We start from the raw sequence: 13,417 nt of genomic DNA on the forward strand, positions 1-13,417 counted from the left end.
GAGGAGGGGACGTGGGGACAGTGCTGCAGGGCCCAGCAGACATGGGGCTGGCAAGGCTGGGTCCCTCGCGATAAGACCCCAGCCTCCCAGGCATGCACAGTGCTCTCTGGGGCCCTAAGACTTGAGCCTCTGACGGCCAGAGGCTGGGGAGAGCAAGAAGTGGCCAGCCTCCATCCAATATGTTGCGTGCGTCCCCAGGTGCCCTGGGGGTGCCTCCCTGACTGTGTGGGCATGTCCCAGATTGCCGTGTGCAGTGGGGCATTTATGACAGCACTCCAGTCTCCTAGCCTCTCTGGGAAACTGCTCCACTCACAGCTCCCACCACAGGGGCAGCCTTTGACAACCATATGCTGTGATGATGACAGCAGAACTCCTAACAGTGGCCAGGCACGGTGGCTCACGCCTGTAATCCCAGCACTTTGGGAGACTGAGGTGGGTGGATCACTTGAGGTCAGGAGTTCGAGACCAGCCTGGCCAACATGGTGAAACTCCATCTCTACTAAAAATACAAAAATTAGCCGGGCATGGTGGTGGGCGCCTGTAATCCCAGCTTACTCAGGAGGCTGAGGCAGGAGAATTGCTTGAACTTGGGAGGTGAAGGTTGCAGTGAGCCGGGATCACACCACTGCACTTCAGCCTGGGAAACAGAGTGAGACTCCATCTCAAAAAAAAAAAAAAAAAAAAATCCTAATAGCCAATACACACTAAGCCCTACCCTGAGAGTGAACGCACTGCAGTCTCTCCCGAAGGCACACAGTGGTGAGATGCAGTGAGACCTGGGCTGCAGGCACCACTCTCCCCAGCAAGCTGATGAGGACTCACATGCAGTGGCCCTGGGGCCAGCTGCCCGGGTCCCAGTCTAAGCTGCACCAACCACTTCCTGACAGTGCAACCTTGGCAAGGGACCTTACGCCCTGGGGCCTGGGCTTCCTTACCCAGGCGGCAGTGGTACCAGCAGTACCTCTGTCATGGAGAGGAGCTCTCAGCGCTCAGGCCCACTGGTGCTCACATCAACTCCATCCACCATCGGACGGAGGCTGAGATATGACTCCTGGGTCTGGGCTCTTCCCCAGAGCAACGTGGCACTACCTCACACCCAGCGCCTCTCAAATTTCCAGGGCACCCTCCCAGCCTTGGCAGATTGGTCCACAAAGGGCACTGACCTTAGAGCAGCCAGCCCATTGGCTGAGCAGAGATTAATGTCCCGACGTCATGCCCCTTCTCCGCCAACTCTTTCTGCTTCCCTGTCCACTCCTTTCCTTCCCCTGATTGGCCCCTGGGATTCTTCCTCCTTTGCCTTCTCTCGCTGGGTTCATCCTGCTTGCAGCTCCCATACCCAACACACACGCCCTAGAAGTTCCCAGGAGGGCCAGGAAGAAGGGGTAAGAGTGGGTGCACCCGGCTGGGCGTGTTGCACCCAATCACCAGCTTGGCCCTATCACAGAGCTTCTCTCATGCAGAGGCCCCTCCCACTACCCCTGGAGTCCCAGGACCCCTCATTACCCTGGGTCCTGGCTAATCCTGGCAGCTGCCCACTCCCCTGCCAGGCCTGTGGCCATCAGCCTGGCCTCTGGCCTCCCCTAAGGCAGAAACTCAGATAATGTCAGTCTGAGATGACATGTGGCCCAAGGAGCAATTACCAGGGTGACATGAGCCAGGCGGTGCTGGGGACAGGGCAGGGGCCCTGCACAGCGATTTCCTGTCTGTCCATGCAGTAAATCCCCAAACAGAGGAGACTGGTCTTTCCTCATGACTGATGGTCCCAGGCTGGGCTGAGTTTGTCTCAGTCCCACGGCAGCTAGACCTGGGGCGGGCACAATCACTCAGTGCTCCACAGCTCAGCTCCTGGGCAAGGCTCAACTCCAGCCCTCCAATCTGGGGGCTCCAGGGCCATGTCTGCCATGTTTGGGGGCAGGGAGGGGACCCTTTTCTAGTTCATCCACTCAGAGAGCAGCTTTTCCTGATTTCCACCAAGGCCTCATCTGCCCGGCAGCATCCCAGCCTGCCCAGCATCAAAGCCCCAGACAGGAGCCTGGCTCAGCCCTGTCACTCACCTCCAAGCCCCATGGGTGCCACTGATCAGATGCCCACTTCCCTCCATCCCCAGGGCCAGCGCAGCCCAAGCCACTGCCATCTCCCAGCAGGACCCTGCTGCAGCCCCCTCCGGTCACCCTGCCTCTGTCCTGCACCCCATCTCTCAGGCCTGCCCCACACAGCCAGAAGAAACCTCCCAAACTGCAGAGCCCATTTTAAAACCCTCTGCCTTTTAAAACCCTCCTATCAATCAGTGTCTCCTGTGGCCTTCAAGAGGAAGATGACGGTCAAACTCCTCGCCACAACCCCCAAAGCCCCACGGTCTCTGACCCTGGCAGACCCCATGTCCTCGCCCCGAGCTCCAAGCACTCTGTCCTGTCATACAGTGCTGCACACGGCCACAGGGCGCTCACAGTGCTCCTCCAACCCCAGGGCCTTTGTACCTGCGGCTCCTCCCACCTACCCTGTGCCTCCTGCCTCCTTTTTCTCCCTTCATTCCATGCTGCAATGGTCCTTCCGAGAGGCCCTCCCTCATCCTGTGATCTAAATCACATCTCTCCTTGGTTCACCTACATAACACCTCTCACTATCTAAAGCGATCGTTTTATTATTTAAGAGTGTGTGTGTGTGTGCACGCGTGTGTGTGTGAGAGAGAGAGAGAGAGATGGAGTCTTGCTCTGTTGCCCAGGCTGGAGGGCAGTGGTGTGATCTCAGCTCACTGCAACCTCTGCCCCCTTGGTTCAAGCAATTATCCTGCCTCAGCCTCCCGAGTAGCTGGGATTATAGGTGTGTGCTACCACACCCGGCTCATTTTTTGCATTTTTAGTAGAGACAAAGTCTCACCATGTTGGCCAGGCTGGTCTCGAACCCCTGACCTCAGGTGATCTGCCTGCCTTGGCCTCCCAAAGTGCTGAGATTACAGGCATGAGCTGTAATGCACCCGGCCTATTTAGAATTATTAATAATCTAGCCTCCATGAGGGTGAAGATAGTGTCTGTCGTTCTTGTTCGCCATGGCCACTCCAGGGTACAGCTCTGTTCCTGTACACAGAAGTCCTTCCATAACTAGTTCTTGGATAAACGAGGCACATAGCAGGTCTGCGGTAGCCTCGGGATTTGAACCCAGGCCTGTCTAAATGCACAGCTTCAGGGGCTTTCTTCCATCCTCACGTCCTCCCAGACAGGGACTTGGCACCCTCGCCGCAGCGGCTCTTCCCAGGGGATGATCCTCCCACTGCGTGCCTCGTCTTTAGGCCCGGCTGCCGCAGACGAATCTCCATGAATCAAGCTGACATTTCCATTACCCGAGGGAGACGAGTATGTGGCCGGGATGGCTGGCTTTGGCGGGGGTGGCAGGGATGCGTGCCCGTCACAGCCACCAGCCGAAGAGGAAAGGCAGCCCAGTTACTCACGGAGGCCCGGGCCTGCCCATCAGCCCTTGGCCAGAGAAGGGACTGTGGCCTCATGGATCCTCTGCACCTGGGGAGAGGGGGTGACATGGGCCAACAAGCAACAAGAGAAGCACGGAGCATGTGCAGACACAGGTGTGTGCCTAGGGCCGTCCGTGTATCATGAGCATGTTTGTTCAGCATCAGCACATGTGTGGCATTTCGTCCAGGGCCAGCAAAGCACACATGAGTGTGTGTGCACAAGGTCGACAGAACACATAGTGTGGATGAGCAGTAGGCACGCAGTTAGCACCTAGGTACATACAAGGTGCTGACTCACACTTGAGCAGTATCAATGTGTATGTGTATGTAGGGGGGTGAGGGTAGGGTCAGTGCTTCGAGCCAAAGTCAGTCTCTGATGATCATGGGTCTGTGTGATTGGGCCACGGTAAGGTTGGCATGTACACACGAGACCAGGGCGTGTGGATGCAGAGACACGGGACGCAGGTGCCCAGGGCACAACGAGGTTGTGTAAGCACTTTGGGCTGTGGGTCACCCCGATATATAGGGGTGTCAAGACCAAAGACACACATGCAGCCATTCTCTCCACGGTCGGAGCCTGTCTGCTCAGTGCCACGCAGGGGAGGAGTAGCTGGGAAAGCTGTCTGCGGAGGTGGGGGGAGGGGCCTTTTCTTCCCATCCAGGCCTCTGGGTGCTCAACCAGGCACCCCCTGCCTTCAAACCGGATGGTGACTCCCACCTTCCAGATTCAGGCAGACGCTGGCATTCACTCCCTGCATAAAGACAACTCTCATACGAACTCGAAGTAAACCCACTGGGATTACTCACCCAGCCTGCCTGGAAGTGCTTCCTCTTATCTAACCAGCAGCTTTCTTGCTGCAGGCTCCATGAGACTGACAGACAGCTGGTTCTCAGCCCCTGCCCAGGAGGTGCCTAGAAGGAGACCAGAGGATTTGAAGCTCAGTGGCCCTGGGAGCCTCCGACCTCTCTCCCTTGCCCCATGACAATGGCTGTTGCTCGAGCTGTCCACATATCATAACCACATACGACTTGCACAATTGTTTATTTAATAGTTTTCTTTAAGCCAACTCTTTTTTTCTTTTTACTTAAATGCCTATTTTGGTTTCATCCTAAGCAGTAACGTCTGTGAAATCATAACACTGACGTGCCCACTGTACATTTTTTTCTAATACACATTGACATAAACACAACTATTAAAATAGATTAAAATTTTGCCCATAAGTCAACTAAAATCATCTTCTGGACCTTCTGTGGTCCACTCGCCAACTTCAGAAGGACCCCGGGTGAGAATAAGAGCTCCGAGATGCCTGGTGGCCAGGGCTAGATCCCTGCTGGATCTGTCCCTGCCCAGCCCCATATATGGCAGTGACCCTCTCTTGCATGAGGCCAAAGCCCAGACTCCTTGTTCTGACATTCAAGGCCTTAGTAGAGCTGGACCATAATTTCTCTCCCAGGCCCATTTCCAGCCCCGCCTGAAGCCGCACCTAGTAGGTCATTAATATTTACTGAATGAATGAAAAGTGAATTAACAAATTGTTCGCTTGATGAATCAATGCGTGAGTGAATGAGCACAAACCTCCAGCTGGGTGTCCCCTGAGCCCCTGAGACTCAAGACATCTGAACCACGAAGTCTCCATCTTCCCTGTCCCCCAAGCTGACCCTGTAACCTGAGAGTCATCACCAACTTTCCTTTTCTCCCACCTCAGTCCATTCCCTCCTAATTGGTTCCTGAATCTGCCTGCATGGTCCCCTCCCCAGGGCCACTTTCCTAAACCAGCCCACTTTCTTCTCTTTCTTGAGTATAGCAGGGATGAGGAAGGGAGAGGCATCTCCCACATCTATTCTCTGCCCATAACTGCGGTGATCTTCCTCAAATGTACACCCAGGCGCATCCCAGTCTGCTGAAAGCATCCCACTGCCCACTACCCATTGCCCCAGGATACACTCTAAGCTCCCTAACAAGGTTTCTAGTCCCTCCTGACCTGGTTCCACTGCCCTCTGATGCCTAATTTCCCACCACTGCCTCCTGACCTCCCTGCTCTCCACACCTGCCATCAGGACTATTTTAAAGTCCCCTAATGTACTTTCTTTCCCTGCTATACATTTGCCTGCCTGATGCCCAGACAATCTTCATGTCTTGGCTTAAACATCATTTTCTCAAAGGAGCCTCCCTAGACCACAGCTCCCACAGCCTTGACTTCCCCTTGTTGTCCTCTTAGTAAACACCCACAAAGTGTTTACATGTGCCAGGCTCTGGTCTAGACACTTCAAATATGTTAACTCATTTAATTTGCACAACAGCTTAAAGAGGTAGGTATAATGATTATCCGGATTTAATGAATGAGGAAGCAGGCACAGAAAGGTCAAATAATTTGCCCAAGGTCACAAGTGGAGAAGGTGTAATCTGAACCCAGGCTCATGACAATAGACGCCCTCTCTGGATGCTCCAGCATCCTACCCCAAGTGCCTACCACAGTGCTTGGCACATAGTAGGGACACAGTGAACTATATCAGTGAATAGATGGATGCGCAGCTGGATGGCTGAGTAATGAGGATGGGTGATGCATGAAAGGAGAATGGATGGATGTCTGATACAAGGAAGGATGACAAGTAATCAATAGATGATGGATAGCTAGATGAATGGATAGATGAATGGATGGATAATTGATGGATGATGGATAGATGAAGGAATGAATGTGTGATGGATAGGTGTATGGATAATGGATGGATAGACGATGATCAGATGGAGAAATGGATAAAGAATAAATGGATAATGCAGGAATGGATAATGGATAGATAGATAGATAATGGATGGATGGATGGTTGGTGAATAATGGACAGATGGAGGGATGAATGGATGAGTGGATGATGGATAATGGATAGATGGAGGGATGATGGCTGATGAATGATGGATAAAGGATGGATGGATGATGGACAGATGGATGAATGGATAGATAATGCATGGAAAGATGATGGATGATGGATGGAAGGATAAATAATGGATAAATGAAGAAATACATAATGGTTGGATGGATAAGGGATGAATGGATGATGATAGATGGAGGAATGGATAATGGATAAATAGCTAATGAACGGGTAGATGGATGATGAATGGATGGGTGAAAGGATAGACAATGAATGGATAGATGGTAGATGGATGGATGAATGATGGATGGATGGATGGTGGATAGATAACTGATGAATAGGTGGGTGGGTGATGAATGGATGGATGAATGGATAGATAACAGATGGATAGATGATGGGTGGATGGATGAAGGATGGATGGATGATTAATGATGGATGGATGATGAACAATGGATGGATAATAGATAATGAGTGGGTGGGTAATAGATGGATGAATGATGATGGAGGGATGAATGATAAATGGATGAATAAATAATGAACAATGGCTGGATGAGTGATGGATGATGGATGGATGGATAGATGATGGATAACTGATGAATGAGTGGATGGATGGCAAATGGATGGATGAATGGATAGATGATGGATGGATGGATGGAAGGATGGATGAATGACAGATGGATGAGTGGAAAGATGAATCATGAATGATGGATGGATGATGAATGATGGATGGATATTAGATGATGAATGGGTGGATAATAGATGGATGAATGATAGATGGAGGGACGAATGATGAATGGATGGATGGATAATGGATAATGGCTGGACGAGTGATGGTGGATGGATGGATGGGTGGATGGATGGATGAGTGGATGGATGGATGGGTGGATGGATGGATAAAGGAGAAGAATGTATTCTACTTGGGGGAAAGCTCTAGAAATTCTTCTGGGAAGGAATAAGGCCTCTTGGGAAATGACTGAACTTGGAGTCAGGAGTCCTGATTCAAACCGCATCTCTGCCATTTGCTAGCTCTGTAATCTCAGGCAAGTGACTTCATCTCTGTGACCCTAATTTCCCTCCTCTTTATAGTAGGAAACTGTTTCTCCAGGCATTTAAGCCCTGGGATTTTCTGTAAAGGTGGTGCTAGGCACAGGGTAAAGGCTCCTCAGGGTCAGGGTGGTGTGATGTCGCTGAGCTCTGAAGAGAAACGTGGCTTCTTCGCCCTCTCTGCTTAGGGCTTGGGTTTGGGGGCCCATTTCTTGCTCACCCCACATCTCTTGCTTGCCTGGCCCCTGCCTTGCCGATTCTCTGGAATCCAAGGCAGCCCTGCCAGCCTGTTTCCAGCCTGGGCTCTGCGCTCCCTCCCTGCCATCCTTCAGTGTCTGGCCCTGGCCTCTGCACAGTCTTTGCTGTCACCTTCAGCCTCCTTGAGGAGTCATGGAGTGGGGCAATGACGGGGCAACCACAGCCCAGAGAGCAACTGGCCTCCATACACCGCAAGAAAACAAGATCAACAAGCATTTATTGAGCCCCTGCTGTGTGCCTGCTGTGTGACACCGCTGCGGTGCCTGCACCACTGCCCCCTCCTTCAGGAAGCCACTCTCTGCCCCCCACAGGGCTCTGCCCCTCTGGGCACCTGACTGGCTTGTGGGTGCCAGTCATTCAGTGGCCAGTGGCCATGTGTCTTCTGGCATCGCAGCTGTGCCCAGCAGGGCTCCTCATGTGGTGATGGCAAGAGTCCGGGGCTGCTGTCCCAAAGTCATTCTGTGCAGCCCTGTGCATTCCCTTGGGCCTGCCCTGGCCCCATTTTCAAGGCCCTGGGGCCCAGGCATTGATGGGCAGGACAGGCCTGGCATCTCCCACGCAGGCTGACTGAGTTCACGGCACACAGGCCAAGGTTCTGGGGGCACCACTCTGGTGGTCTTGCAGCAGGGGCTGGTGCCAGCGATGGCCTGAGGTCCGGGGGCCAGGTTGAGGTCTTGGTCACACCCAGTGCCCCAAGACCCAGCACTGTCGGTTCAGCTCTGGTGCTTCCTGTGCGGAGCTCCGGGGCCAGGAATCCGCCATGTGTGGCTGGTGTCCTGCCAGGAGACAAGGCGGTCAGTGCTGAAAGCCACCTTCCTCCACCCACACCCTGTCTACCCACTGCCCCCCACCCACACATCCATCACTCACCCTCATTTACTAGGCCTTCTGCCCATCATCCCATCTGTCTACCAACCCATGCCCCAACACTGCCAGCTCTCCACCCATCCCTCCCCTGTCAGCCACCCAGTCACCCACCAGTTCACCAACACACCTATGACTTAGTCATGTATCTGCCAATATTTGCTGCCATCCACTTATAAAGCCTCCAATGTATCCACAACTCTGCTCACACCCTCTCCAACCCAGAGCCCGCTCATGCACCTCACACCTGCCAACAGGTGCACCACTCCTCCAGTCACCCTCCTACCACCCAGTAACCCAACCATCCTCCTACCACCCAATAACACACCTTTACATGTACACATCTGCCTACACCTAAAACATCCCCATATCCACCCCAGGCCCACCCAACAGCCATGATAGCACCCCATACAGGCACATTCACCCACCTCACATAAAGCCATGCCCCCACTCCTGCCATCTGCCTGCCCATTTTCCCTCCATCCTTTCCTTCCACCACCCACCCCTCAGCAAATCCACACACTTATGCAGCCTTCATCCACCACCATCCTGTCATCCTGCAGCTGTGTCCCCACCTTGTCATCTGCCCCCAGGCAGGCCTCCCTGAGCACCCCATTTGCCTTACATGTGTTCAGGAGCTGTTGTGGAGGGATATTAGAGGGGGAACAAGAGCAGATGTCTCCCAGGTCCCCAAGTCCTCGTTGGACCGCAGCAACTGTGTGTGTGGTCATGGGTGTGCCCAAAGCTGACTCTGAGAAACTCCCTGTGCAGAGCAGGGGGCACCTGCCATTGTCTACCACACTTAGTGGACCGGACAAGGGAAGGGCTGGAAAGGCTCTTCCCCTCTGCCACTCTCACTCTTTCATGTTTTTAGCAGTTCTTGGAAGATCACTCCCTTGTAATCCCTCAAGTGTCTCTTCAAAGTCTTTCTAGTGCACCAGAACCATTCCCATCTCATGCGGTGGCCTAAAATGTCCTTGTACCTCCTGCTAAATCAAATCAAGACCCAGGTTGAGTTTCGGCTCTCCAGGAAGCCCCCTCTGACATCCTCCCCCTGGCACTCAGGCATCTCCCTCCTCCCAGAGCACCCATCCTCAGCTCACACTCTGCCAGTGTCACCCCCATTAGATCCCAAGGCCAGCGGAGCAATGACTGAGCCCAGAACATATGCACCCCTGTGGACCACTGGAGGTGGAGCTGGAAGGTGAGAAACTAAGGGAGAAGGCTGGTGTGGTGGAGTGGGGCCGGGAGTGAAGGGGAGAATGGAGAAAACGAACAGTTCCTGAGCGTGTGTAGCTCCAGAGGTAGGGTCTGCCCGTTTTACAGATGAGGGAGCCGAGGCTCTGTAAAGATCAGCAGATGCTTTAGAAGTCACAGCTCTGATGGAGCTGGATTGAATTACTTTCCTGCTGACTCCAAATTTCAGCATTTAAAAAAATGTGTTCCCTATAATTTCATTTTCCTACTCTGATTCTCAGACATACTTGTCATACTTTAGGGTGAGACAGGCTCTTCGCAGAAAGCCCATTGAGATTGGAATTCCTAGTGAAGCTAAGCTCCTACTTGCATGCCCTAGGGATGCAGAGATCCTTGCTCCTTCTCCATCCTCAAAGCAGCTCTCATTATCAGGAGAGTCTTTCTAATAACAAGGCTTCATGACAAGAGTCAAAGAGGAAGATGGGGCCGGGCGCGGTGGCTCAAGCCTGTAATCCCAGCACTTTGGGAGGCCGAGACGGGCGGATCACGAGGTCAGGAGATCGAGACCATCCTGGCTAATACGGTGAAACCCTGTCTCTACTTAAAAATACAAAAAAAACTAGCCGGGCGACGAGGCGGGCGCCTGTAGTCCCAGCTACTCGGGAGGCTGAGGCAGGAGAATGGCGTAAACCCGGGAGGCAGAGCTTGCAGTGAGCTGAGATCCGGCCACTGCACTCCAGCCTCGGTGGCAGAGCGAGACTCCGTCTCAAGAAAAAAAAAAAAAAAAAAAGAGGAAGATGGTTGTGTCCATAGCTGGGGTGGGGAGTAATTTTTTTGGCTTTCACTTTTTTCTTTCCGCTTTTAATATTCTTTAGTGTTAGTGTTTTGCAAGTTTTACTATATTTATTAAGCAGTGGGAAACATTTTGCAAACATTTTGGAATCATTTGGCTTCAGAAAAACACATTTGTTTTGGCCTCAGTCATGGAAACCATTGCATACTTTGGAAGTGTTGGCTGCCAAGATAGAGGTGTTTGGTTTATTTTTATTTTTATTTTTATTTTTTTTTAATCTAGAAGCAAATATTTGGTGCACGGAAAGGTACGATTGTTTTTCTAAATGAGCATTTAGGCATAATTTCAGCTGCTTGTACAGTGGCCGAAAAGCAGAGCCATGGAGAGATCATCAGAACAGAAAGAAAGTGACAGTGTATTTTTTAAGGAAAAGGAAAGGCCACAATCCCTGTCCTTCCCTGAGTTAAAATAGGCTCTCTGTCCCCTGGATGCAGAGAGCAAGATGCTGAGGACTGGGGCCCTCCTCCCTTTCTCTGGCTACCCAAGAGGCATTTGTGGCTCAGAGTCATTTACAGTGTGTGTGTAAAGAGGGGAATGCCCCAGCAGCCCACCAGGGCCCCCCACCCATTTCCCTTCTCTCCCGGGCCTTGTGTTGTAGATTAGGAATCTCAACTCAAAATGTCTTGTGGGCCCAAGCAGACAATGTAAATGGATGAGGTGAGTCAGAGACAGTGCCAATTGTTACCGTGGAGAATGTGGGCTCAGATCTTCCTAAACTGTTTTCTTTTGAGACGGGGTCTCACTCTGTCACCCAAGATGGAGCGCAGTGGCGTCACCATGGCTCACTGCAGCCTCGAGCCTCTAGGTTTAAACAATCCTCTCGCCTCAGCCTTCTGAGTAGCTATGACTGAAGGTGCACATTGCCATCCCTAGCTAGTTATTTATTTATTTTTTGTAGAGATGGGGTCTCGCTATGTTGCACAGCCTGGTCTTGAACTCCTGACCTCAGGTGATCTTCCCACCTCAGCCTCCCAAAGCCCTGGAATTACAGGTGTGAGCCACCACGCCCAGCTGGATCCTCAAAACTTTCAAAGAAACTGAAAACCTGGATCTCAGAACAAAACCTCCTGGCTTTTAAATGACAACGGTTAAGGTTTCAAATGTCTTTTCAACAATCTGCAGGCCAAGTAGCATCTCTCAGGCTACACTCAGCCCATGAGAGGCTGTTCCCAGCCTGTGTCTTTGTTCCATGATTCTGTTCCATGGCTTTGCATAGGCTGATCCCTTGGGTACGAGCACCCTTCCCTGCTCTTCTCCGGCTGTTGACTCCCTGATTTTTTCAAATGCTGCCTGCTCTGGGAAGCATTCCGTGGCCCTGTAGAATGCTTCCTAGAGCAGGCAGCATTTGAAAAATGGAGGCTTTGCTCCTTTCCCTGTGCGCTTCAGCAGGCTGCATAACTCTCTCCCTGAACTCGTCACTTTGTGTTGTAATAGCCAGGCCAGCGTGGGTCTCCCCAACGAACCTGGGGATGGGAGACATCTTTATGAGCAAGGCCAGCATCTGCTTCATCCTGGAGCCCTGAGACTCCACCCCTGGCCCAGCACAGAGCAGGTCCCAAACTGACTCTTTTTTCTTTCTTTTTAAACGAAGAAATCGTGGAGGAAGAGGAGAGAGTGATTCCTGCGCTTGGGATGCACCTGCTTTACCTGCTCTGAGCTTCTGTACAGTATCAAAAATGCTTTTGCTCAAACTCTCCTCTTTTGGGTGAAGGCTCAGGTGATGGCAGGGGGCTGGGGAGACTGTACTTGGTCTAATAGCCAAAGGTTCAAACCCAGCCTTCACCGCGTGCAAATTGTGTGAATTTTTTTTACGTTGTGTGGCTTCTGACAGCAACTTCACCTCTCTGAGCCTGCAAATGGATGAAAGCTACAAAGGAGTCGGCAGGCCCAGAAGGCGCCCTGCAGAGAAGCCCTTCCCTATCCAATCTCAGACACAGACGGATGTGGAAAGAACACAGCTCTGGAAGCACTAGAAGTGGGTTGGGTTTGAGAGCCTCTCTTCACAAATGGAGAAACCAAGGCCCATGGGTGGGAAAAGGTTTGTCCAAGGCCCCACTCACAGGGTGGTAGCAGTTTCTGTGGTTTCCATTTTCTGGGAACCTCCCAAGGTTAGCGGAGTGTGTGACCATAGGAAGTTCCCCAAAGATGTGATTTCTTTTCCCTTTAAAATCCGTATATCAAAACACGAACATATTTAACATCAGATTCCTCCAGCCCTATCTCACCCATCTCTCAGTGAGGAATCACTGTCTTGAACCCTCTCTAAGCCACCAAGATCTGGGGATCAGATGTAATTGCTGAATTGAATTAAATCACATCTACCGTTCCAAAATGGATTCATTGGGTTGAAAGGGCCCTTCAAGACCAGTAATGTCAATGTCACCACAAATGCACAGATCAGGAAACTGAGGCACTTAGAGGGAAATCGACTTGCTCAAGGTCTCTCTGCAGCTGGCAGAGTGAGGTTAACAGGTGGCAGATATTGGTGCTCCTGACCCCACGGTAGCCCAGCCTGGCACGGATCAGCTGGGTCCCTTTACAGGAAAGATCCTTTGGGCCAATCACCCAGCCGCTGTCCGAGGTGCTGAAAGCCTCTCTCTCTAGGACTCACAGGTCCGCCCAGAGCCAACTGTCTGGCTACCCAACCTTGACCTCTGCCCTCCAGAAAGAAATGAAATTTGAAGAGTGGTGGAAAACAAATCGGGAATGGCGCTAAGAAATCGGGCTTTGGAAGTCTGTCGGCTAGTGACACTCTCATTGCTCTTGTGTTGCCCAGAATGTCACCGCCTCAGCAGGGCACCCTGATTGCCTCTCCGGGTCCACAAATCTCTACCATGAGAGGGCTTCAGAGGTGCCATCATATATGGGAATAT

General features: G+C 52.0%; 1 protein-coding gene across 1 annotated transcript in view; it reads right to left on the reverse strand.

Moving 5' to 3' along the window:
• Nucleotides 1-7,829: 7,829 nt before the first annotated feature.
• The window catches only part of GSG1L (GSG1 like), a 269,946-nt gene continuing 264,358 nt past the window's right edge, over nucleotides 7,830-13,417 (reverse strand). The window contains exon 7 of the mRNA XM_033217915.1: nucleotides 7,830-8,406. Coding sequence (XP_033073806.1) covers nucleotides 8,309-8,406 — 98 coding nt within the window. The 3' untranslated portion in view covers nucleotides 7,830-8,308. The remainder of the gene's footprint in view (nucleotides 8,407-13,417) is intronic.

The sequence above is a fragment of the Trachypithecus francoisi genome, unplaced genomic scaffold (assembly GCF_009764315.1).
Source record: "Trachypithecus francoisi isolate TF-2019V2 unplaced genomic scaffold, Tfra_2.0 Lachesis_group10, whole genome shotgun sequence".
NCBI lineage: Eukaryota > Metazoa > Chordata > Mammalia > Primates > Cercopithecidae > Trachypithecus > Trachypithecus francoisi.